General features: G+C 45.9%; 1 protein-coding gene across 1 annotated transcript in view; it reads left to right on the forward strand.

The window, feature by feature from the left end:
• Positions 1-24,602, forward strand: part of SLC4A11 (solute carrier family 4 member 11) — a 67,687-nt gene extending 43,085 nt beyond the window's left edge. Inside the window, exons 8-18 of the mRNA XM_032686159.1 lie at positions 827-952; positions 1,729-1,842; positions 2,874-3,006; positions 3,309-3,382; positions 8,781-9,030; positions 9,729-9,835; positions 10,923-11,091; positions 14,397-14,570; positions 19,230-19,425; positions 20,953-21,122; positions 24,539-24,602. Of these exons, the coding sequence (XP_032542050.1) occupies positions 827-952; positions 1,729-1,842; positions 2,874-3,006; positions 3,309-3,382; positions 8,781-9,030; positions 9,729-9,835; positions 10,923-11,091; positions 14,397-14,570; positions 19,230-19,425; positions 20,953-21,122; positions 24,539-24,602 (1,577 nt within the window). The remainder of the gene's footprint in view (positions 1-826; positions 953-1,728; positions 1,843-2,873; positions 3,007-3,308; positions 3,383-8,780; positions 9,031-9,728; positions 9,836-10,922; positions 11,092-14,396; positions 14,571-19,229; positions 19,426-20,952; positions 21,123-24,538) is intronic.
• The last annotated feature ends 351 nt before the right edge of the window (positions 24,603-24,953 follow it).

Here is a 24,953-nt window from a genome sequence, read left to right on the forward strand (position 1 = left end):
TCGAGCAGTATCAGCCGTTGTCACTCTCCCTCTCTCCTGTGTGAGATGAGCTCACTGGGGATGCAACATCAGCCAGAAAACAGGAAAGGGAAGCGAAGCTACTTCACAGGCCCTTAAATTCATGCTCTGACACTTTAATTCTCTTTCTGGCTGCTTTTTGTTTTGGCCTGGTGTGTTTTTTCCGACGGAGATGAGAAGGGGGTGAGTGGATGGAAAAGAAAGAAGCTGTTCTGTCAGCAGGGCTTGTTAAAGCAAATCTCAGTGTCTCGATTCCTGCCCTCCTGTGCTGCTTCTTTTTGTAATCTGCTACCATTAATTGGCTCAGAGTAGCATATTATTGATTCAAACCTACAACCTGGGGAAAAAAACCCAAGTGCTTCATGTTTTCCTGCCCAAGACATGATGAGTTGTGAAGATAAGTGATCATCATGAAGCTCATTAGGGACATAGTCCAGAGCACCTATAAAGTTGGTGTTAAAAAGGCAGAAATGGGGGTTTATGAACCTTAAACATACAGTTTCTGCCTTGATCCTCTTCCAAGCTTTTGGGACTGGTAAAACTGTGGAAGAAACTTCTTGTATTTCCTTTTTTTGACGATGCCAGAAATGTCTGGTGGCACGTTGGTGCTTCTGCTTCTGGTCCCAGGTGAACAAAGGAGTGTGGTTGTGCAAGATCAGAAGTTAACAACCTACTTACATGTGTAAAGTGTGGACTGAATTTCTGCTTTTCAGCATGGAAAGAACTAATGGAACATGTGGCTGATGTGAGTGGGGTTTCAGTGCTCTTTGGGCTGCACTAACGTGAGTTTTGATGTGTTTTGCCCTAGGTGTTATTGGAAACAACAAAGCTATAGGAAAATACATCACCACTATGATATTTCTGTATTTTGCCTGCCTCCTTCCATCCATAGCCTTTGGGTCACTCAATGATGAAAATACACGAGGAGCTATTGGTGAGTTGATCAGTTCTGTGCAACTCATTCCATGTGTTTAAACTCTGGACACACAAAGTTTTCATAGTTTTTATTTAGTGAGGAAAGAAAAAAAAAAAACCAAAAACCAAAACCAACCTAAAACCACGAGTGAAGGGGTTTGTTTTCTGATTAATTCATGACTTTCTTAGAAGACCAGGAAAATTGAACAGTGCTTTGGATAATATCACATGACTTAGACTGATATGGACATATCCTACTGTATTTAAAATTATGCTCACTTTTGAACTATGTCATTAATCTGCATATTTTTCCTGGTAGAAGTTCTTACACTTTTGATCTGAATTTGATTGCCAGTATCTAGACCACTGCTATAGAGCAAAAGCATCATCCTTTATCCCAGCTGTGGCCCTGAAGCATTTCATGATGCTGTCACAGCTCATAGGAATCTATGTCCAAATCTTGTCCTGGAGGCCTCCACAAACACTGGTTAGGTTTTATAGCTGTTTAAAATAAAATAAATATATTTAAATATATACATAAACACCCAAACACCGAAAAAAACCCCTAAACCAAAGCCCACACTATTATATATAAAGTCACCTGTTGTAGCTGAATATCTGGAAGCCTAAATTGCTGGAACAAGTAAAGAGTCACTTTTTGCTTTCACAGTGTCTTACCTCTCAGTAAACTCTACACACTGTTCCTACTAATTAGCGGTTGGCTTTTCTGCCCTGTGAGCGTTCATTGACTTGGGGGGTGTTGATTAAAATCCCTGTTTGTTTATCTCCTTCCAGATGTGAGGAAGACAATCGTGGGTCAGTGCATTGGGGGGCTGCTCTACGCCCTCTTCTCGGGGCAACCTCTGGTTGTCCTCCTTACTACAGCTCCTTTAGCACTCTACATCAATGGTGAGTCTACTCCAGGTGTAAATGAGGGGTCTGGTGGGGTTGGTGGGGTGGGGCTTTGTATGAGAACCCTGCAGTCCTGTTGGAGCTTTAGTTGTGTTTGTTTAATAAATGGATATTAAAGGGAAAAGGTTCTTCCCCCAGAGGGTGGTTGGGCACTGAATGGACTCCCCAGGGAAGGTGGTCATGGCACCAACCTGCCAGAGCTCAAGGAGGGTTTGGATAATGCTCTGAGGGACAGGGTGGGATTCTTGGAGTGCCCTGAGCAGAGCCAAGACTGGATGTTTCTTGTGGGTCCTTTCCAACTCAGGCTGTTCTGTGATTTGGGTGCTGAGGGAGAGGGAAGGAATTTGATTCAAGTTGTGTCAAATCATAGAATATCCTGAGTTGGAATCATAGAATCAACCAGGTTGGAAAAGACTTCTGAGATCATCAAATCCAACCCTTGATCCAACCCCACTGTGGTTCCCAGCCCATGGCACTGATGCCACATCCAGTCTCACCTTAAACACCTCCAGGGAAGTGACTCCACTCCCTCCCTGGGCAGCCCATTCCAATTTCTTGATTACTCTCTCTGTAAAAAATTTCTCCCTAAAAGAAGAGACCCACAAGGATCATCAAGACCAACTCCTGGTTTAGTTGAAGTTGTTTTCTAAATAAATCCCTTTTGCATAGAAAAAACTTCATGAAAATAAGCATTTTTTCAGCTTCCACGAGGAAATCTGTTTCATTAATGGCTTTCTCATATGGCTGCATTCAACCAGCTTGAGGATAAGAGACTTTCCCTAGGAAAGGTGCTTTAAGCAGTGGGAGAGAATATTTTTCCAGGTGTTTCTCCCCATTCCTAGTGGGAAGGGGAGAGCAGTTTGGGTTGATCCAGTGTCCCTGTGGGACTGCAGGAACGGGGGTTTAATGGTGTCTGTGCACTGGGGCGAAGGCTTGGAATTGGTTCTCTGTGCCGTGGAGCAGATGGGAATCACAGGGTGGTGATGACACAAGTTTAATCTGACACATGGATGCTTCCCTCCCTGCAGTCATCCGAGGAATCTGTGATGACTACCACTTGGATTTCAGTGCTTTCTATGCCTGGACTGGACTGTGGAACAGCTTCTTCCTTGTGATGTACTCCCTCTTTAATTTCAGCCTTCTGATGAAGCTCTTTAAAAGGTAGCTATTTTCAAAGGGGTCTTATTTTGATCAGATTATTCAGCAAATGGAAAAATTATACATTCTACAAGCTCCTTAATTACAAACTTGCTGCAAAAATGTATTTTGTGAGATGAGGCAAGTATCATTTTGGTTTATTGTTCCAGCTTGAAAGAAGCTCTCAAAGATTCACTGGGTTTTCTTTCCTAAGCTGGAGTTCAACTAAAATGGGTGTATTTTCATGTAAATGGATGAATATGCTGATTTTTTTTCTTTGAACGGAGTTGAATGCAGCTGTATTAATTCCTGGGATTTTTCCACAGGTCAACAGAAGAAATAATTGCACTTTTTATATCCATCACATTTGTGCTTGATGCCATCAAAGGCATTACGAAAGGTAAGTCTCACAACGCTGTTTTTTGGTGCAGATCTTTGCTTTGCCTCCTTGTCAAAGGGAAATACAGGCCTGCAAATGTGTGTGATGTTTTGCTTGTTCTGTGTTCATTCAAAGTCTTCAGGGGGGGAAAAAAAAAAGAAAATCAGTGTGAGAGACTGAAGCAGCCCTTTGTCAGCACTTTTACCTGGATGTGCAGAATTTCCATCAGCTCTACTTTCAAGTCAGTTGAGAGAGATTTAGTTTCTAAGTGTTCACCAAATGGAGCAACCATAAAGTTATTGATGTGAAAGTCTTCTCCTGGATACCAGTGTCTTTTTGAATGGTCGTGGCAAAAACAAAAAAGTCCAATTTAAATCTGGGGTTTTTTTTTCCATGGTGGATTACTCAAACTCCAGGGGTGGCAGTTGGAAGGTGGGTGGAGCTTTCCCATTTTCACATGAGCTTTGAGACCCTTCTTTAATGGCAGCAGAAGGGCTGCAGTGCCTTCCAGCAAGCTCCTAAAGCTGCTTTACGGCCACTTGGTCCCCATTTTTGGTTAAATTCTGAGTGTCCATGAAAAGCCTTGGGGTTTAACAGATTCCTCCCTTCCTCCCCACCGGGATTGGCAGGAGGTGCTTGTGCAGGTGAACTGTGTTAGCAGAGATATCATGTGATTGCCATTTCTGTTCATCTCAGTGAGGAGATTTTTATGACCTACTGCCCAATAGCCCTAAGTTTGGGCTATCCCTTGAATCCTTCAGGATATATCTAAGCACACTCCTTGTTTTGAAGATACTCAGGTTTGGTATCTCTCGTGCAAGGAGAACACCTTCCAAGAGCGGGTTTGACACTGCAAAGCGATTTAAAGTGAGATACTTTTCTTGCTTCATTGGCAATCCTTAATTTACCCTATGTGTGCTTTGATTGTGCAATCAGAGGGGCTTTTTTTCCTCTGAAGAACACCTGCATCTCTTAAATCTCCTGCTTAGATAAAGCTTGGTGAGGGAGAAGTTGCTCTGGGATACTTGTTCAGAGCATCCACTGGTCCTGTCTGCCAGACTTCCAGGAATATGCAAGTAATACCTCAGAGTATTGCAGTGGGGACAGGAGAAGATGAAGGGGAGTGGCCTTAAACTCACAAAAGGCAGGTTTAGATTAGATATTAGGCAGAAATTCTTTGAGGGTAGTGAGGCCCTGTCACAGGTTGCCCAGAGAAGCTTTGGCTGCCCCTGGATCCCTGAAGTGTCCAAGGCCAGGTTGGAGGGGGCTTGGAGCAACCTGGGCTAGTGGAAGGTGTCCCTGCCCATGGCAGGGGGTGGAACTGGATGGTCTTTAAGATCCCTTCCAACCAAACCATTCCATGATTCTGTGTTGGTGTAATTAGTGAATTAGTTGAATTCTCCCTTGTACTCTTGAAGGGCTGAGTTTACAGGAATGATGGTAATAAAGTCAAACGAACACTCATTTGGCAGCTGCTGTTGGCTTCAGGCATCTGGGAGCGTTCAGAGCATCCAGAGATGGGACCCCAGACACAGGAGGACGCCAGTGCTGGCAGGCACAGACTTTATCCTTCACCCTCTTAGAGCTTATATTTAAAGATATGACACCAGTGCAACTCCCAGCTCCGTGTTTGGCTTTCTTCTTCCCCACTTGTTTTGTAGCAGGAGGTGATGGTTGCTGCTGCTGCCACTTCTTCCTCCCACTCAAACCTTAACTGCTCAAATCTGAGCAAAATAAAAAGTCCAATTTAAATGCAGTGCATCTAGGGTTTTTTCCTAGATTTTGAACTGTAAACCTTCTGTGATCTTTAAATTTAAATACAGATATACTCAGTGTGAGGCAACTGGTCTTTTCCCTCGTGACCCACTTGCCCCGCTGACCCTATCCAGTTGTGGAGTGCCCAACCTCTTTTGAAATCTTAAAAGATGGTACAAGAAAGTTCATTACTGCCTTTAAAATGACCTCATGGCTGAACATGGGGCATTTGACACTGGGCTGAGCTCCAACCCAAATCTGAGCAGTTAAGTAGGAAGATGAAGCTGGGATCTTCTCCATGCTGTTAAATATGTCACAGCTATCCAGCTGACACCACCTTTGGGGCTTCCTTAGTGCCAGGGGACGTGCCACCTTTGCCCAGATGTTTTCCTCAGCCTGGTCCCAGCCTTGATATTTTGGAAGGTCCTGGTGCACATGCAGGAAAGGAGGGGGAGGGCCGTGGCACTGCACAGAGGAACCGAGCCCTGAGCGGTCGCCCCGTCCCGGTGACACTTGTTTTCGCTGCATGGCCCGGCCACCAAAGCTGTGTTTGTTTGATCTTGACATCTGCACTCTGCAGGAAACAGTGGGGAGCCAACTGAGGAAAACAAAGCCAGCTCATGTTGTTGGAGGGAGCGTGAGCACACGCCAGGCTGGAGAAGGGCTCGGGTCCAGCCAGGGCACCACCGGCTCTGCTGCTCTCTCTGAATGCTGGCAATGAGGTCCACTGAGCTCTCCTATAAAAACAAACTAGAAATGTGCAGGAATCAAATCCTTTGTAGCAAGTTTGTGGTGCAGGATGAAGGCCTTCACTGGCCAGCTTGGCATGTTCCCATGGCTTTAATTAAAATACAAGAATAAAGCAAAGTCACAGAATTATAGAATTTCCTGAGCTGGAAGGGACCCATCAGGATCAGAGTCCAACTCCTGGCCCTGCACAGGACACCCCAACAACTCCACCATGTGCCTGAGAGTGTTGGCCAAACACTTCTGAAACTCTTACAGGTTTGGTGCTGTGACCACTGTCCTGGGTCAGATTTTTCCTCTATCCAGGATGGACTGGAGCAATCCTTCCTGGTTTGGAGGTGGGGGTACAAACTGAATTGTATCCTCAGAGGTAACATGCAGTGATGTGCTCAAACTGAACACAGGGCACCAAAGATCAGCCCTAAATATATTATTGCCATATAGACTAGTGTGGGAGATTGAGAAGATCCACAAGACCCAAACCAAAGTCACTTGTTTCTTGTTTGTTCCAGTTCAGATCTAAATACAGAGGTGTAAAAATAGGCTTTTTGTAGTTCCTGGGTTGTGTGTGCTCTTGGGTTCTCAGATGCTCAGTAACTGTGGATGTCTCTAGGCCTCAGTAACCCTTAGTCAGTTGTGATGGTGAACAGGCTTTTCATCCTGGCCAGCTGCTAATTCCCAGGAAATGCTTCCACAATCACAGCATCCGTTGATGCTCAGAGCTGGAAAGTACAAATCCTCCAACAGCCCATCCTGTGCCAGTGTGTGGGTCAGGGCAGTGCTGAGGCCTCAGTTTACCTGTTTGCAGAGCAGTGGTGGGTGTCCTGCCAGGGCTGGACACAGCTGTGAGGATGGAGGGAGGAAATGAGAGCAGAGCCTCTTCCGTAGCATGGGATGTGGAACACGCAAACCTTCCACAGGGCTTTTAAATCCCCCCAGGGATGGGGACTGCCCCCTGCCCTGGGCAGCTGTGCCAGGGCTGGACAGCCCTTTCCATGGAGAAATTTTCCCAATATCCAACCTAAACCTCCCCTGGCACAACTTGAGGCCCTTCCCTCTCCTCCTGTCCCTTGTTCCCTGGGAGCAGAGCACGATACCCCCCCCGGCTCCCCCTTCCTGTCAGGGAGTTGCAGAGCCAGAAGGTCCTCCCTGAGCCTCCTTTTCTCCAGGCTGAACCCCCCCAGCTGCCTCAGCTGCTTCTGCTGCTCCAAACCCTTCCCCAGCTCCTTCCCTGGACACACTCCAGCCCCTTAATGTCTTGTGAGGGGCCCAAACCTGCCCCAGGATTGGGGTGTGACCCCGCTAGTGGAGGTTGGAATGAGATTGCTCCTTACTTGAGGGGTCCTTTCTCCTGCTTTAGAGGTCATCTCCTCCCTTCTGGCTGCTGTTGGTGCAAACTGAGTGGTTAAATTTTGAACTGTAAACCTTCTGTGATCTTTAAATTTAAATACAGACATACTGAGTGTGAGGCAACTGGTCTTTTCCCTCATGACCTACGTGCCCTGCTGACCCCATCCACTTGTGAAGTGCCCAGACTCCTTTTTAACTCTTAAAACATGGTACAAGAAAGATCATTACTGCGTTTAAAGTGCCATCATGGGGTATTTTACACTGGGCTGAGCTCCAGACCAGCAGTAACACAAACTGTGCTTTAGCCAGACTCAAAGTGGTTGCAAAAATACCAATCCTGCTTCGCAAGAGCGTTCAAAGTTTGTTTTCCTCGTTTTCAAATATTATAATTACAGTTTGTCTTCCCTGCTTTCACTGTTGCTGCTGCAGGTAGAAAACCTGAGGTGCTTGGGGCTTTCAGAACTTTGATTATTATTTGGAGATGGGATAAAATGTTATAGAAGGAGCATTATAGGCTAAGCTTCGGGTTGTTGTATTGTTGCCTAAAGGGGATGGTTTTGTCCTGAACTTTTGAGTTTCCTTATGAGAGGTTTGAAGGGGTATTTGGACGAAAACAAAGGTAGAGGGACTGCAAAGCTCTGGTGTGGTGGTTTCCATTCTCCTGTATCTTCCCCTGGTATGGGGAGAGTGAGTGCTGTGTGTTGCCATCTGAACACATATCCTGGGAGTACTGAGGCTGCAGAGCCCAACTCCCATCTTCTGGTTTTACTTTCTCCCTGTGACTCCTCAATCTGTTGTTCCCCAAAGAAGTGAAACGATCCCAAAACCATATTTATACACTTGGGGCTGGAAAATACCATAGAAACGGGGACATAACTAAATGCTCAAGAGCAAGAGTATCTTTACAACTGCTGATTACTCATATAAAAGCCTCTGAGCTAATCTCAGACATTTATGGACAGTTCCAGGGGCTTTGCTGGGGGTTTTGCTTGTACAGGTTCACTTGGTGTTGCTCTGTAATTCTGTTTCAATTTGCAGTGTAAATTTAAATGTTCTGCCAGGTTTTGCATATCATCAACACTTATCTTTAAAATTTGGATTAGCTTTGGAGGAAAGGTAATTACTGTACCCTTTATAATATACTGAAGGATCAGTGCAGCCTGGCTGCTCTTGGTGTGTTCAGAGAGCTCTGATGGAATTTGCTCAGCAGGATACCTGAAAGTAGGTGTCTGTATATAAATATATATTTCAGAGCAGTGATTCCAGTGTTGGGAACAAAACCACACAAATAATTAGCGCTGGAAGTCCTTACGGTTGAAACATGTTGCTGTGTAGATTAATTCAACTTTTACCTGTTAAAATAAGTGAAAAAAAATCCATTTGTGAAGCACTGGCTTTGTAAGAGAAGCAATTCTGGTTTCTTTTCACTGCTTTGAGACGTAGAGCTGTAAACCTGGTGAAGCATAACATTAATACTGCATGATCAAGCAAGAAAGAACCACTTTATTTTACTTGCTTTGGTTGTCACAACCCTATCCTAATGCTTGCCTGTTGGTTGTTTGTACAGTTTTTAAGAAATATTACTACTATGGGAGCACAGGAGACAATTACTTGGGAAAAGAAGGAGCTGATGCTATTTCAAGCCTCGGCATCAATACCACCTTCTTGATGAATTCATCAGTGAGCAGATCCATGTCCCTAGAGAATCAGACATGCACTCATGGTGTGCATTATGGACGTGAAACTGCCGTCCTTAGTCTCATGTTGATGTTGGGTACCCTTTGGCTTGGCCATACGCTCTATCAGTTTAAGAAAAGGTGAGTTGCTTCAACCTTGGAGCTCAGACTGCTGATTATTTCATGTTACCTGTTGCTTAGATCTTAATCCTGTAACCCCCGAACTCTTCCATTAACGATGGTGGAAGCCAAAGCCGGAGATGACACTCGGGGGACCACCTGGAAAATGTCACCAGAGAACACTCTGTTCACTCACTGGCCTCGCAAACAACTTCCTAAAAACCTTTGGGTGAACCGTGTAATTCCCGTTGGGATCCCTGTAACTCCCTCCAAACAGGCGTTGAACTGTTTTGGTGGGCAGAAAATCCCTGATGGTGCTGGAAGGTCTATTGGAATGTTCTCTTGGGAGTTTCAATGCCCAGCTCTGATTTGGGTTTTACTCCAATTCTCTTAAAGTTTTTTCATTTGAAATGCAGTAAGCAATTAAAGTAAAGTGGAAATGACACACAAATGGGTACTTGGAGGACTTTTTTTTTTTCCAGTTTGCAGCTTAGTTCTTTGTTTCTTGGTGTTTTGCTTATGCTTTCATCAACCTTCGAAGGCTGTAGATTCCAGAGGACTAAAGGCTGAATTAGACCAGTTCTTCACTCCATGTGTCTCTTTAAAATTGCAAAATGGGACTGAATTTTCACTTGTTAGAGCATTAATGCTGTCTGGATTGACTGAGTGATTGTCAATCCATGTGATGTTGATGGAGTTCTTCTGTCTTTCCATTGCAGCCCCTATTTGCACGCGAGAGTCCGTGAGATTCTGTCCGACTGTGCCTTACCCATTTCAGTCCTGACTTTCTCTGTTGTGGGTTCCTGCATCTTCAAGGAAATCGAAAGTAAGTTCTGTTTTTGTTATGAAAAAGAGAAGTGAAATCCTAGAGGGGTTTTGCCAAAAAATAGCAAAGTTCTTCAGTATAATTTCACAAACCCTGCGTGTACCTCCCACCACTCCAAGAGCTCTGATTTCCTCACAATGAGATTTCTTTCATTTAAAACCCAAATCAAACGAGGCTGAGTCAAGCTTTTTCTCCAGAAAAATTATCCAAATGTATCTTTCCAATGAACCTAAAGTGTGTATGTCTTACAATAAGGAGGATCAACACTTTCTGGCAGAGTAATTACGAGGCAGGGAAGGGTTGTTGCCAGTCATACCACCATAGAATTGATGGTTCCAATCTGTCCTCTCTGTCTCCAGTTTAGATTTTTCCCAGTTTAGACGAAATGGTGCAGAGCATCTGGGCAGTTCTAAGCTACATAAGGAAATCTAAAAATGAGACACCATTCATTGGCCAGATAGATCAACTTTTCCATATCAGGAAGCGATAATGGGGACAGGAATTGCATTGTCCTGCAGTGACGTGAGTGGGTGATGTGAGGAAATGTATGGAAACAAATAAGAAATGGCTTTTTGTTTTTTCTGTGATGGCCATTCCATCCAGTTGGATTGTAAAATGGTGTGTGACCATGTGTGCTTTATCCCTAGTCGTGGATTGCTTCCAATGGCAGGAAAGTAGGGGCATTTCATACTAAAATGCCTTGTTGGGTATGAGGAAGTTTTCAAATGCCTGAGTTGATTAGCTGCTAGTTAGAAATAAGGTTTTCTAATCTAAAACCACTTTGCATCTGTGGAAAACAAGTTTCCCTCTTTTGTTTTGCTCAACCACATGTAATGCCTCGCTAGAACTAGCAGTGATCTGTCAAATCAGGAAGGCAGCCAAGTTCTGAGTGGATGGAGGAAAAACATAAACCAAAACAACCAGATGGAGCCGTCTTCCATGGCCTTCTGGCTCCCACATGCCCAGAGCATCACGCCTGGTTGGCTGCACTGGCTCCCAGGAGTTTGTGGTGCGGGTAAAACACAGAGTCCGCGCGGATGGTTGGACGAGAAGGTGCCTCCTAACGTCATTCCCGTCCTCTTTCCAGTGTCCAGTTTTAAGTACGACACGTCTGACAGCTTGTTCGTGCTGGCCCCTGTGCAGTCCCTGTCCATCGGGTCGGTGATGAGCGCCATGGGCCTGGGCTTCCTCCTGTCCATGCTCTTCTTCATCGAGCAGAACATTGTCGCCTCGCTCACCAACGCCCCGGAGAACAGGTAACACGTGCGGCTGGGGCCGGCACTGCTCACCCAGAGCTTGTCCCAGCATCACAAAATGTGTGTTTTTAAGAACTCCTGTTGCCACAGATGAAAGTAGCTCTGCTGCTTGACTCCTCCCCATCCCCAGAGCCCAGCGTTGTGGCAGTGAGCCAAAAACTCAAACCATCCGTGAGCTCACCACCTCAGCCCGTTTCTTCTTTACCTTCTGCTCATCACCATTCTCTTTCTCCCCCCCTAAAAGTCTCGAGGTGTTTTTCAGGAAGAGTTTTGGGAGCCAAGATGTAGTGTGGGGAATGTTAAGTAGGTATCTTGCATGGGTTGAGGTCTGTGGATGTACCTCTGGATATTTAGGGAGCGTCTGACACGTGTGGACACTTGCACTGCCCTTGCAGCACAGAGAATTTGTTGAAAATGAGAAGTCAATGACCTACATAAGTGTTGTAGGAGCCGAGCATCAGAAGCGTCTGGAGCTGTTAGCTCCCAACTGGAAAAGGTGGAAGTGGAATAAAACAGTATGTCCTATGTCTGATAAGTCTTAATTTATGTGCGAACTTAAGACGTTGCTATTAAAATATTCCCTCTGATGTTTTTTGTGCCAACTGCAGTCAGATATGATATCAAGAATGATAGTGTATGAGGTTTTTTTCCGGGGAAACTACCATATCTCCAAGGATTTTTTGCTAATGTAACGCGTGGGAGGGTTCTCTCCTTGCATAATATACATTAGCATTCTCCATGTTGTACTGGAGTCACACAATCTTAGGGGAGAGGAGACAAGCTCCAATTCAGTTACACTAATTTAGTTCCCTTTGACCACTTCTTATCTCCATTATATCCCTTTAAGTGTTGCATAAATCTGTATGTAAGTGGGTCATCTCTTGGCTAATGTGAATTTCTTCTAAACTTTTGGTATTTTCCACTGGAGTGTCCTTAAGCAATGTGAAATATTGTGTGGAGTTGTTCAGGGTGTTTTTCAGAATGCCTCCTTACAGGGTTGAGCTGATGCTGATCCAGTGTTGGGGCAGGGGTTTTTAGAGATGGAAAAACTAGGACTTGTCCCTTTCTATTTGTTGGTTCCATCAGAGAATGAAATACTGTTGTCTGTACCAGCCAAATGGAGATTGTGCTCTTGGTGTCTTATCAGATGTAGTTGTTTCCTTTTGTAGAAAACAAAAAAAAAGATGGAAAAGATGATGTTTGCCTGAAAGTACCTGATGTGTTTTGCTGAACAACAATCAGAGCAGGTGTAAAGGACAGTCCAAGGAATACTGGGCTGTTTGAGCAGTGTGAAGATAACCAAGGATAGGACATCTAGATCTTTGTTGAGCTAGACAAGCTCAGAGAAGCCTATCCATGGCTCAGAGCAGGTGTACACCACACACAGTGCTGGGTCCAGTGTCCTGTAGATCATCATAGAGTGGTTTGGCTTGGAAGGGACCTTAAAGATCATCTACTTCCAACCCTTCACTTCCAGAACCTTCCACTAGACCAGGTTGCTTAGAACTCCATCCAGCCTGGTCTTGAACACTTCCAGGGATGGGGCAGCCACAGCTTCTCTGGGCAACCTGTGCCAGGGCCTCACCACTCTCACAGTAAAGAATTTCTTCCTGATATCTAATCTTAACCTGCTCTCTGTCAGGTTGAAGCCATTCCCCTTTGTCCTGTCACTTGAGACCCTTGTAAATACTCTCTCTCCATCTTTCCTATTGGCTCCCTTCAGGCACTGAAAGACCGCAGTGAGGTTGACCCCAAAGCCTTCTCTTTTCCAGGCTGAACATTCCCAGTTCTCTCAGCCTTTCATCACAGCAGAGGTGCTCCATCCCTCTAATCATCTTGGTGGCCTCCTCTGGCCTCTCTCCAACAGGTTGTTGTATAACTTTTGTACTTGGAGCCCTCTGCAAAGGGCAGACAGGACAATGACACAATAACCCTGGGGATGCTGAGAGTGCCTTTGCTCTGAGAAAGCAGCACATGAGCAGGAGCTGTGGTTTCAAAGCAGGAAGCGTGTTTACAATCCCACCCTTCCTGCCAGCACCTTCCAGCTCAGAGGCACTGCAGTGTGGACATCTACCTGACCTGGTCACCTTGTGGCCTCCTCCGTCACTGGAGGTGAGCACTCCCAGTGAGATCAGTCCTTTTGTTCCAAAACTGAACCCCACCCAAGATTTCTGCTGCCCAGACAATGGCATCTGCTGCTCTTTGAGGTAGATACTGGCCACAGATCTCCATGTGCTGGGTCAGATTTACCAGCTCCACGCACCTCATGTCGTAGAGTGTCTTAGATGGCTCCAAGTCTGTGCTTAGGTGTTGAACTGAGCTTGTTTAGGTGGCATTAAAGCACCTAAATTGTGCTGCCTTTCCAGCTGATGATGCCCAGAGAGCAATTCAGCTGAGCTCTGTTAATGTGTGAGGATAGCTGGGCAGAAACACAGCCTTAGACCTTTCAGTTGGGTATTAAAGTCTGAGAGCAGAATCCTTCCCCAGCCTTTCCTCTGAACTTTAGTTGTAATATCTGAGCAGCTGGCACCAGATGGGAATGTTCAGGAAAGGGGGAGACCTTGCAAAAAATGGCAAGGTTAAATTAGATGTGAGTTCAGTGTTTGGTGCTGCTCTGAGCATAGCCCTTGCAAAGGGGATGTGGCCACCTTCCTTGATGGAATCATTTAAGGCCAGATTGGATGGGGTTTGGAGCAACCAGGTCTAGTGGAAGGTGTCCCTGCCCTTGGAGCTGGATGATCTTGAAGGTCCCTTCCAACCCAAACCATTCTGTGATCCATTCCATGATTCTGTGACTACCAAGGAGGAGCTGAAGTTTAATGAATTCCTGTCCCATTTTCTTATCATGCAGTAGCAATTACATAATTAGGGGATTACTGCAGCATCTCAAGCACGTGTCCTGCTCATGGGGAAGGAGGGAGATCAGGGTTAGAAACAAGACAGATGAGAAACTTCAGTGTCAGTAGTTTGTCAACCAGCGCCAAGGATTTTAACTGCTCCCTCCATGGACTCTGCTAACAAATATAAGCATGGATTTTTCACTGCTATAAGTGCAGAAGCAAAATGCTGATGAAATTTTCATGGGCTGTTATTTTAGTGGGCTGCCTTTCTGCTCAGGGTTGTCCTTCCCAGCTGACGACTGCTTTGGGAGCGACCTATGCCGTTAGCATTCACATAGCTCAGGAGGTGCGAGATCACTGCGTGTGTGGAAGAGCGCTTGAGTGACTCGAATGTTTTCATGTGAGCTCAGGCTCGGCCCGTGGCGTTTGCCCCAGGTGTAACTGTCAACAAAATCCTCCTTTCAGGCTGGTGAAGGGCACAGCTTATCACTGGGACCTCCTGCTCGTCGCGCTGATCAACACGGGGCTGTCCGTGTTCGGCCTGCCCTGGATCCACGCGGCCTTCCCACACTCCCCGATGCACGTCCGGGCCCTGGCCTACGTGGAGGAGAGGGTGGAGAGTGGGCACATCTATGAGACGTAAGTAGGAACTGTGGGGACGTCTTGGATCTCTTTTGGTTTCACTTGTGGTTTCCCAGCCCTTTGGGAGCAGTGGGTTGCGTGGTTGTGGAGTTTTTTGTCATCTTGAAGACTCGCAAGGGGTGGAAGTGCAGGGAGGATGCTCCAAAAGAAGTCACCTCAGCCAGCACCCTGCAGGAACTCCACCCACTCCAGTGCAAATTCTCCTCTGGAAAGGTCAGCCAAGGCCTTTTTTGGTTTTGTCCTTGTGGGAAGCTCAGGAGATGCTTAGGGCCGGGTCTTTCCAGATGTGTCCACCACAAAGAATCCAGGCTGATTCACTGCCTCAGACCTGCCTGGTGCTTATTACAAAGGATGGGAAAAATGCACCATTATTTCAGAGCTCCCATAACATCCTCCACCACATTTTGGGAAGGCAAAATGCTTAAATTCTCTTGGTTTTAAGCGAAAGCAAATGTGAAGCCAGGCCCGGACCACAGCTTTCTATTTAAGACCAACTTTTTTGCTGTTCTGAGTTGAGCAACAGATTCTTATCAGAGACTTATAAAAAAAAATAAATTAAAAACCTATTTCTGATGAAACCTGCTCCAGAGTAGAGATTATCTGGCCTGTTTGATCTCAGTGTGTTACAGCTGAGTGCTTTTACCACAGAAGTGGTAATTTCCACTCACATGCCATTAGTTTTAATTATCCTGCCTTGGTTTCATTTTCTGAGTTGCCACTTATCAGAAGTGAGGCTAAGTGGTCATTTACTTTGGGGGATGGGGTGGGTCTGTCTTGATTCCAGCCTCGCCCTCACGCTGTTCTTGGTGCCAGCTGGCCCAACCCAACCAGACACAGCTGCTTTTTGGGTCAGGGATGGACAGATTTCACCTTCCACGTCTGGAAACTGCTGGGTCCTGCTGCTCCCTGCAACTCTTTTACAGATCTTTCCTGGGGGATCAGTCCCTTGGGCTTGCATTCCCATTAGTGTGTGTTGCTATCACAACTATATCACAGAACCACAGAATATCCTGAGCTGGAAGGGACCCACAAGGACCATCCAGTCCAACTCCTGGCCCTGCACAGACACCCCAGAAATCCCACCCTGTCCCTGAGAGTGTTGTCCAAACCCTCCTGGAGCTCTGGCAGGTTGGGGTCCATGAATACAGTAAATGGTAAACCCTATTTAAAAAAAAAAATAAATCAACTTTGAAATTTGAGTTCTGTAGCGTTTTAGTCCATGCCCTTACTCCTTGTGTCCATGATCTGCTCTGGGATGCCTCTACTCTCCATTTCTTTGAGAGCTGTACAATTTACACTTTGAAGGCCACATGCCAACCCTCCCTCCTTGTCTCCTGCTGTCAGTTTTAATACCTGGTGTCTTTTTCCCTGTGTTTCCACTGTCTTGATTCTGCATTCTGGCTTCTCCGTGACAAAGTCAAGTCCCCTGCCTGAATTAAGGACTAATTCCTGTCCTTGTCCTCTCCTCCTTCACCCAGCTGCCCAAAAATGAGCGTCAGAGGTGCCTCTCTGTGATTATCCTGGGAGGACTGAGGGATGCCCTGACCTCACTGAGGGTGTTCCCTCACAGCCAAGCTCCTCTCTGCTGGAGGCAAATCGGTGCTGTGAGCTGGATATTGGGAGTGAAGAAGGCAATGAGGATTTCCTAGTGCTTTGAAATCCCTTTGAGACCAAAGCTTTTTGTTCTCTGCAAAGCACTGAGCTATAACAGGAGGCTCCAAGCACTGTAGTCATCCTTTTTTTTCCCTTCCCCCCCCTCAGCCAGCTCTGCTGCAAGAGGAATAAAATGAAGCTCAATTAGAAAATCAGCTCTGTCTCCCTTGGCAGGCTCCTTTCCTGCACTCAAATCAAAGCTCTCACAGGATGATGATACAAACAAGAATAAAGATCAGCCACAATGAAAGCAAAATTTTCTTCTCCCTTGTAGAGGAATGATTTGAGTTTCCTGTGTCAATCTGCAAACAGGTACTCGTTACTCACATGGAGAAGTTGGGGAATGGCTAATCCCATCCCAGCCATATTTAAGGGATTTTGAGGAAATGAGCCTGGATTATACTCTTCAATCTCCATTAATTACTTTATTTCCATCGCAGCACAGGCTTTCTGGAGCTGTTTCCTCAGGGCCAAACCAGACTTTGAGCACATGGAAATCAGGGTTTCTTCTGTTCACTTAATGTGACTGTGATGTCCTCACCCTGGAAATGAGAAAAGTGTTAGAATTAACAGAAGGCAAATTTAAGGCTGGGAACATCAGCTTTAAAGATGTCATGTTTGGTTAATTATGAGCAATTTCAACTGTGTTCTTCTAAAATATTCCAAACTAATAAGTGGCATTAGCAGGAGCTGGCAGGAGTCGTTGCAGTACATCTTCTGTGTGATCAGTGCTGTGATTGCTGCATCCCCAGGAGAGAACTGTAGAAAATTCCCTGAGCTTCAAGAATCTGTTCCCAAAGGGCTGCTGCTCTGAGCAGTTCTGCACTTGCAGCTGGTTGAAATGTGGTGCCTTCAGAGCTCATTTTGCTCCTGAGCTCTCTCATTTGCATGACTTCACTTGCAGACTTGTGTGTGCCTGCAGGTCGTGAGCAGTCACTTGGATGGGTCAGATCTTTGCCTGAAATAGCAGAAATCCTTCCTCTCTAGGTTGCCTGATGATGAGGCCTGGGAAGCTCTTGCTCTACCTGGATGAGGCTGATTCAGTTAGTGGATCCTTTAAGCCCTGCTTCACTGGGCCACTTGAGTGGTTCTGGTAGCTCTGAAGTTGTCTGACCACTCCTTGTCAGATTGAAAGTTGCACTTTAAGTTCTGACGCTCTCCAAGACTTCTGTTCTGTGGTGATCCAGACCTGGAGGCAATGGGAAAGATGCCAAACTATATCCACTTAGGTGTTGTCCTAGTTCTAGCAGAGCTGGAAAGAGTGAAGTTCTACTCTCCTTCAGCTTTTCTAGGCATGGGCAGGGACCCCTTGATGCAGGAGACCTGCAAGAGGATCCAAACAAAGTTTGTTTGGAAGGAGTAAAGCTGTGGTTCCTGCTGTTTAAACCTGTTTAAAGGTCACTTAAAGGTTAACACCTCTGTGCATCCTGTCTTGGTAATCCTGGATAATGTGTAGGATCTGCCCCATTACTCACTGAAGAATGCCAGTGTTGTCCTCAGGACTCTGTGTACTGTTTGTGGTGTCTGTTGTTCCTCAGGTCTCATGACTGATGGTGTTAATTCTGTCTTGTTATCCAAATCCTCAGAGCAAGCTTTAGGCTGCTCCCCTTTCCCTCCCTGTCCAAATACGGATGTGGAAAGGCTCCTTCATCCCCACAGCTTCATTATGCTCCTTGAATGGGTGAACAGATTTGAAGTTCAACCTGACCTTACTCATAAGCAAAACTTTCAAATTTAGTATTTGAATAGTTCACTGGGGAGCAAACATGTTAATATTGAAATAATTCACTGGGGAGCAATCTTCTTTAGGACAGGAGGGATTGTGAAGTCCCAGCAGTGCCTCTGTAGAGGAGGAAGGTGTGTTTTCATACATCTTTTGTGTTAATCCTCAAAGAGGTTTACATGCAGGGTTAATTCAGAATGTGAGGTTTACATGCAGGGTTAATTCAGAATGTGAGGGGTCTCATCCAGGGTATAAGGTCACTAAATGGCATCAAAACACCATTTTTTCCTGATAATAGTGGGATTTACTCACTGGCTTATCCACTGCATTGGTGGATTTATCTTCTTGAACAAAAAATAGTTAAGAATCCTCTTTTTCTCTGTCAGGTGCTCTTGACAGATGAGGCATTTCTTTCCTCCTGTTGTCTCTGGTAATTTTTTTCAAACCAGGAGATGCTCACAGGTTTAGTTGAAGTGAAAGGAAAACAAAGCAACCTGCCCTGGAGCGGGTTCTGAAAGCTGCTCCATGCTTTCCTGTCAGTGTTCCCCTCAGAAAAAGAAAAAGAAATCAATCTGTGGCCTGTCAGCTCTGGAAAATTTGCATTAATTAATTACATGTTTTGCATGGTAATCAGCAATTTGCAGCACAACACAACTGCTGTTGCCCACAGGAGAGCTGAGTCCCTGCATGGTGCTCTCAGCGTTCCCTTCCATGTAAACAGGGAGATCCTCGAATCCGTCAAAACTGCTGACTCGCTGTCAGGAGAGTGCAGACGTTCTTTTCTTTTTTTTTTTTTTTTTAACAAGAGGTTCATTAGTTCCTGGAGAGGCCAATGAGTTTTCTTTGGGATAGAAGCCAGTTGCATATGCAGTGGGTAAACCCAGGGAAGGATTACTGCCCAGAAAGAGGACTCTTGCCTGGTTTGTTTTGGTTTGCGTTTTGTTTGGTTTTTGGTTTGGTTTCTGGTTTGTTTTTTTTTTTTTTGCATTGTGCTAAACAGGATCAGTTCAGAGGGCAGTTTAGTTCAGGGATAGGATCTGTGGAGCTTTGCAGAAGGTGAATTTGGCGGTTTTCCAGCTGCTCTGCTTGAGCTGTGGATGAAGTGCCTGGCCTGGATCCAGCAAGGCTCTGCCTCCTCGGTGTCAGAAGTGCTGATCTCAGTGTGGTGGAGATGAGCTTCCCTTTCCCGAGCGGCACGTGTCCTACATGGAGCAGGGATAAACTTTCCAGGATTCTGGGGTATTATCCTACTCCCCTAATCCCTGTTTCCTTGCTCCCAGGATCGTGAGCGTGAAGGAGACCCGGCTGACGAGTCTGGTGGCAAATTTCTTGGTTGGGCTGTCGCTGCTGCTCCTGCCTTTCCCTCTCCAGTGGATCCCAAAGCCGGTCCTCTACGGCCTCTTCCTCTACATTGCCTTGACCTCCATTGATGGGAACCAGCTCTTTGAGAGGGTGGCTCTGCTGCTCAAGGAACAGGTACATGGAATGGGACACCACAGCTGGAAGCTGTGCTCCAAACCTGAGCACACGACCGTACAAACTTGTGGGGTGTTTGGGAGTTTTCAAACTCCCACTGTGATGTTTTGTCAGCTGCAGAGTATGTGCATTTAAAAAAATAACGTAAAATATTTAAAGCATAACATCAGGAAACGGTGATCTTTTGATTTCCCCCCACAAAGCTTCAGGCAGGTAATTTTTTTTTGCTGTATTTTTCACTTTCATTTTGTATGAAATGCCACAAGAGAGGAGTTTAAACTCAAAATGAAACAACTCGCATTACTGAAACCTGTCTGATGTGGGGTGAAAACAAACCTGGGAGATATGTTTTCAAGCCCTCTCTATTACAGGTGCTAAAAAGGTGTTGGTTTTCAGTGTAGGAGGTAGCTGGAGCAAGTCTCCAGCTCATCTTCTCTTATGTAACAAAGGTCAAGGGCTTAATAAGCCCAATGTTTGGCTCTGCATCTCTGCTAATCTATCTTGATCTCTAATATTACATCCCAGAGGTTAAAACTGTGCAAGTTGGGTAAAGATTACATTTGTCATGTCAATTTTTGAATGAGGGTTGAACAGCTCCTGAGGTATGTGACTTATTACTTCTGGTTTCACTGCGAATTACGTGTGGAATTTTCCAAGCTTTGGTTTGGAAAATTAAAAAGTATTCTTGAATATGGAGATCTCCCCTTTCTCTGGAAGCCTTTTAATGAGTCATGGCACAATCTGAAACCCATGGAATCTGTACCAGTGCCAGCAGACAGTCGCTCATACTCTTCATTGATGTATAGACAGTGAGTCAAAGCCTGTGCTCAGACATGAGCAAGGAACTGTCAAAAGAAAACCACCATATTTAGCCTATTTATGTCATTTTTTCCCCCCCTTTATTCCTCAAAAATGATTAGCTTGTAGGAGTGGAGAAAAGTACTGCAGTCTGAGCACAGCCCCTTCCTGCACCTCCCTGATCTCAACTCCTGGTCTTCCCCTAGTGGGGTTCAGCCAAGAGGTGGGAGCACCAGGGGCAAGGATGGAGCCTTATGAAGGGTATAAAATCATGAGGAACTGGGCTGTAGGTGGAGAAACCATCCAGCAGTGACAGCACCCGGGTGCATCTGCTCCCCATCACCCCCTGCACAGCCCACAGGCCCTTCAGATGCTGCTGCAGGGCCCTGACAGTGCTCCTCAGGGGAATCTCATTACTGCACTTATCAAGATATTACATTGCACTCCAGATGCTCCCAAAGGCACTCTTGGCTGCGTGGTGTCTTTCCCTCTCCTGGTTCCCAGTGCTCAGTCATCCTCCGAGTGCTGCTGCCAATGCTGTGGTTTGAGGCGCTTGGTTTAACCCTCTGAATCCCACGTTGAGCTGTTGAACCTGTTAAGGACCTGATGTTGTGTATATGTGCAGATCCGTGACTCCCCTAAAACCCTGGCGTCCCAAATCCCGCGCCACGTCCTCCCATCACAATTCCAGGTCTCTGGGTGTCTGATGTGTGGCTCTTCCCTCCCCAGACCGCGTATCCTCCGACCCATTACATCCGCAGAGTGCCCCAGAGGAAGATCCACTATTTCACCGGCCTGCAGGTCCTGCAGCTCCTCATCCTCTGTGGGTTTGGGATGTCACCGCTGCCCTACATGAAGATGATCTTCCCACTCATCATGATAGGGATGATCCCCATCAGGTACGAACCTTGACTGCCTTCTTTTTTTTTCCTTTCTTGTCTCTTCTGTGTTTTTTGTCTTCAGGTTTGGACTGCTGGAAGGCCAGGGAGAGGAGAAACTGTTGGAGCTGGGCGTGTTTAGTCTGGAGAGGAGACTGAGAGGGGATCTCATCAATCCATACTAATATCTCCAAGGGGTGTCAGGGAATGGCCCCAGACCCCTTTTGGTGGTGCCCAGAGCATTAAGGAGCAATGGCCATGATCTAAAACACAAGAAGTTCCACCTCAACACGAGGAAGAACTTCTTTATGTTGAGGGTGGCAGAGAACTGGAACAGCTGCCCTGGGAGGGTGTGGAATCTCCCTCTCTGGAGACATTCCAAACCTACCTGGACATATCCCTGCATCACCTGCTCCAGGTGACCCTGCCTTGGCAAGGGGGTTGGACTGGGTGATCTCCAGAGGTCCCTTCCAAGCCCAGCTATTCTGTGACTGCAGTCTGAGTGGTTCAGAAGTACTTCCCAGACTACCCAGCTCCTTGCAGTGGGTGGTGGTGACCTCCTCTTCACCAGCTGCTCGGGCTTGAGGAGGAATCGTGCAGAGAGCCTGTGGTTTCACTGCTACTGGGAGTCATTCCAAGGGTTCTGGGCTGGCAGGTGCTGCTCTTCAGCTGCCCAAGAGGCAGAAACTCTCCTTTTAGTGCCTGATCTTCGTGAGAAGCTTCAATCTGAGCCTTCCCTCTAAGTGATATTTGATAATGTTCCTCATGGCTTTGCAATTTGATTTCCTCAGGCCAGTGCTCAGAGCAGAGCTGGAAACTTCTCCTAAGAGGAATCTTTATCTCTTATTTGGTGCTGGGATGACTTTGCAGACTTCCTGCGCTGCTCAAAGCCACTGCCAACGATCAGTCAGGTCAAACTGGCCACATTTAGTCTTAAAATGATCTTTAGAAGTGGAAGGGCACCGCAATATCTTGAGTCTGGAGAGAGAATTGTTGAGAAATTTAACTAACTTCTTCCTCAATGTTCATTAGCAGTGACTGCCCATCTTCTCCAGTTAAATCATTCATGCTCTCAATCCTTTGGATATAATGAGAAGCCATAATAAGATCTTGGAAGGAGCAGATCTGTTTCCAGTCCATTTGATTATTTTTAGGCCAGCCTGGCATCCAGTGATATCTGGTTGACTTTGAGCTTGCAGTCTGAGAGATCTTCTCTCTGATCTCAAAGTTCAGGGCTACCAATGTGATAATCTCCAAAGGCAGCTGTTGTGGTGTTTTCCTTGGCTGGTAAATGTGGGTCCAGTTCTTCCTAAAACAAAAGCAAATGTCAAAGCTACCATGGCTTTCAACAGGATCGGGTTAGAGCTGCTTGGACCGGGTTTTTAAAGATAAACAGTCTTGGAAAACACTGAAGTCATTGTTCCTGTGGTAGAATCTCTCACCTGCCCTTCACATTGGTGTTACTTTGGGTGAATGGATCAGTGGCTGGTAAATACTCCAGCTCTGTGCAGTGCTGGGGGATTTACTCTGGTGGGAATTGGAAGTTTCCATACAAGGAAGGTCAGTACAGAAAAGAAAATGTGGGACACTTTTTGCTAAATAGTCAATTCTTGGACATAGTATAACAAACTAAATTAGCGTGGAGAGAATTCTCTGTCGAAGAACCTGATTTTGTAATAAGAGTGGGATAATGCAGTGGTGAAAATATATTTTCTTTTGAGTAAATAAGATACTGCCACCTCATACTCTCTGTTTCTCATTTCTCTTTCCAGAGCAGTTCTTTCCTGGGAGCTGGATAACCAGCCCTGCTGCTCAGGGGAAGATGCTGCTACCTGGCACAGCCCAGAAATTTGCCCTTGGCTTTCCTCCCTCTCGTTTCTTCTGCCTTCGTGTAGTTTCTGTGGCCTCTAGCCAAGAAGGCAGCACCATGATCCATGAGCTCTGTAGTTAATGACTTTTTTCCAAGGATTTGGCACTCTAAATAGATGAGACAGAGTGGAAGAAATTAAATATATTTTTCCTTTTTCATTTTTTTTAAGAAGTGAAGGGAGGAAGACGAGATGGGACATCAGCCAGGGGTCAAAGTCAAGAATCAAACACAAATGAGTGAGACGTGACTTGGTGTCCCATCCAGAACACCAGCCATGTCTCAAAGCCCCATTTCCACCTGTCCAACAGCATTAGACACAAGATTTGCATTGCCAGTGGTGAGGGACCACTGGTGTGCTCTTAATGTGAGAGATAATGAGAAGCCATTGAAATCCATTATTGCAGTGGAAGAAAATGTGATCTGTGGGTATCCCCAGTTCCTGGCTTTGATCCAGAACTTTAGGATGACTAGTTTTTGGTTGCTGAGAGAAGGATCATCTTCTTTCCAAGCATTCTGTGATGCTCATGTGTCCTCTCATGGCTGTCAAGCATTTCATTTTATGGTGGGTCTATTTAAGGAGATCCTGGTACTTCTCAGCAGTAACTGATGTTTGGGATCTCTTGCACAGCTATTTAAGTCCCAAAATGTGCTTTCTGGTGCTTTGTGCCTTATTTTAACAGCTGAGGAACAACTCCTTTGTTAAACAAGGGAAAGTGTCACACTAAATATGCAGGAGGATTTAATGAAAGCAGCTTCAGAGCATATTGTTAGAGCACCACACCTTTGTCACCCAAATATGTCAATCCTTGAGGATGTTCTTGCAAACAAACAAATTTTAAGAAAACCCAAAAGTAAGTGAGTCACTGTCTCCACAATCCAGTGGAGAATCCAGTCACCAGGTGTAGGGATGGAGTCTTACCAGCAGCTGGAGGAATGCAAGTCATGGCTCTTCTTGTTTTCTTGCCATGGTCACGAGTCTTGCTGATACATTTGGTGCTTCTCTGAAGACCAAAGCTTCTGGTTTATCTGTTAAAGCTTCATTGTGGTGACAGCTGCAAGGAGTGACCTGGGGTACTCAGAGGACCTTTGTGTGCAGCTCTTTGAACCAGCAAGTGATGAAAAAAAGTAGAGATTAAAAATAAATGGGGATTCATGGCAAAGCAATGCATCCATTTGCAAACTGGAGGCAGCAGGAAGGCACTACCTGGGTGCCCCAGCACAAACCAGGAGTGTAGATTTGGGTGGGGTGGTACAATTTTGGCATCTTCAAGACTTTGTGGTGACAGAGCACTTTAGGAAGGTGACTTCTCTCCTGTGAGGATGAGGAGGTTCTCTTTCCTTGTCAGCTGAAAGGAGAAGGCTCCCTCCAGAAGGAACCTTGCACTGTTGTTCCTGTCAATGCTGTATTTGCTTATAGGATTGGTTGTTTTCACTGTCCCCCATTTTTCCCTTTCAACTGGGGGAGAATCTCACGGACAAACTCAACCGGGGGAGTCTTGGGGCAGACAAAAAAAATGCTCCGTGGCTCCAAACAAGCACTGACCTTATTTCTCTGTTTCAACCCTAGGTATAACCTGCTCCCAAGGATCATCGAAGCCAAGTACTTGGATGCTATGGATGCAGAGCACTAAAGGGGGTCCTCCCCCCAAAGGACAACCCATTTGGAGTGGGAACAGGCGGCTTTTCCGAGGCGCAGGACAATCTAATGCACTTCTTTCCTTCACCACTTTCTCTCTGCTCTAACGTGGCAGCACACACCTGTCAGAGACCAAGGGAATGCTGGAGTGTCCCAAACCAGCCTTGGACTTGGGAGGACGATGCTCTTTGGAGCTCTGAGGCGAGCAAGCTTTGTGGAAAATGCTACTTCCCACATCCCAAACCCGGGAACCCCAAAGATCAGCATGTCTGTACGGTTGGAGCATGGATTCAGAGTTGTCATGTGTTCCCTTCTTCTTTCAGGGTGGGGGGAATTCTCTCTTTGT

The sequence above is a fragment of the Chiroxiphia lanceolata genome, chromosome 4 (assembly GCF_009829145.1).
Source record: "Chiroxiphia lanceolata isolate bChiLan1 chromosome 4, bChiLan1.pri, whole genome shotgun sequence".
Lineage (NCBI taxonomy): Eukaryota > Metazoa > Chordata > Aves > Passeriformes > Pipridae > Chiroxiphia > Chiroxiphia lanceolata.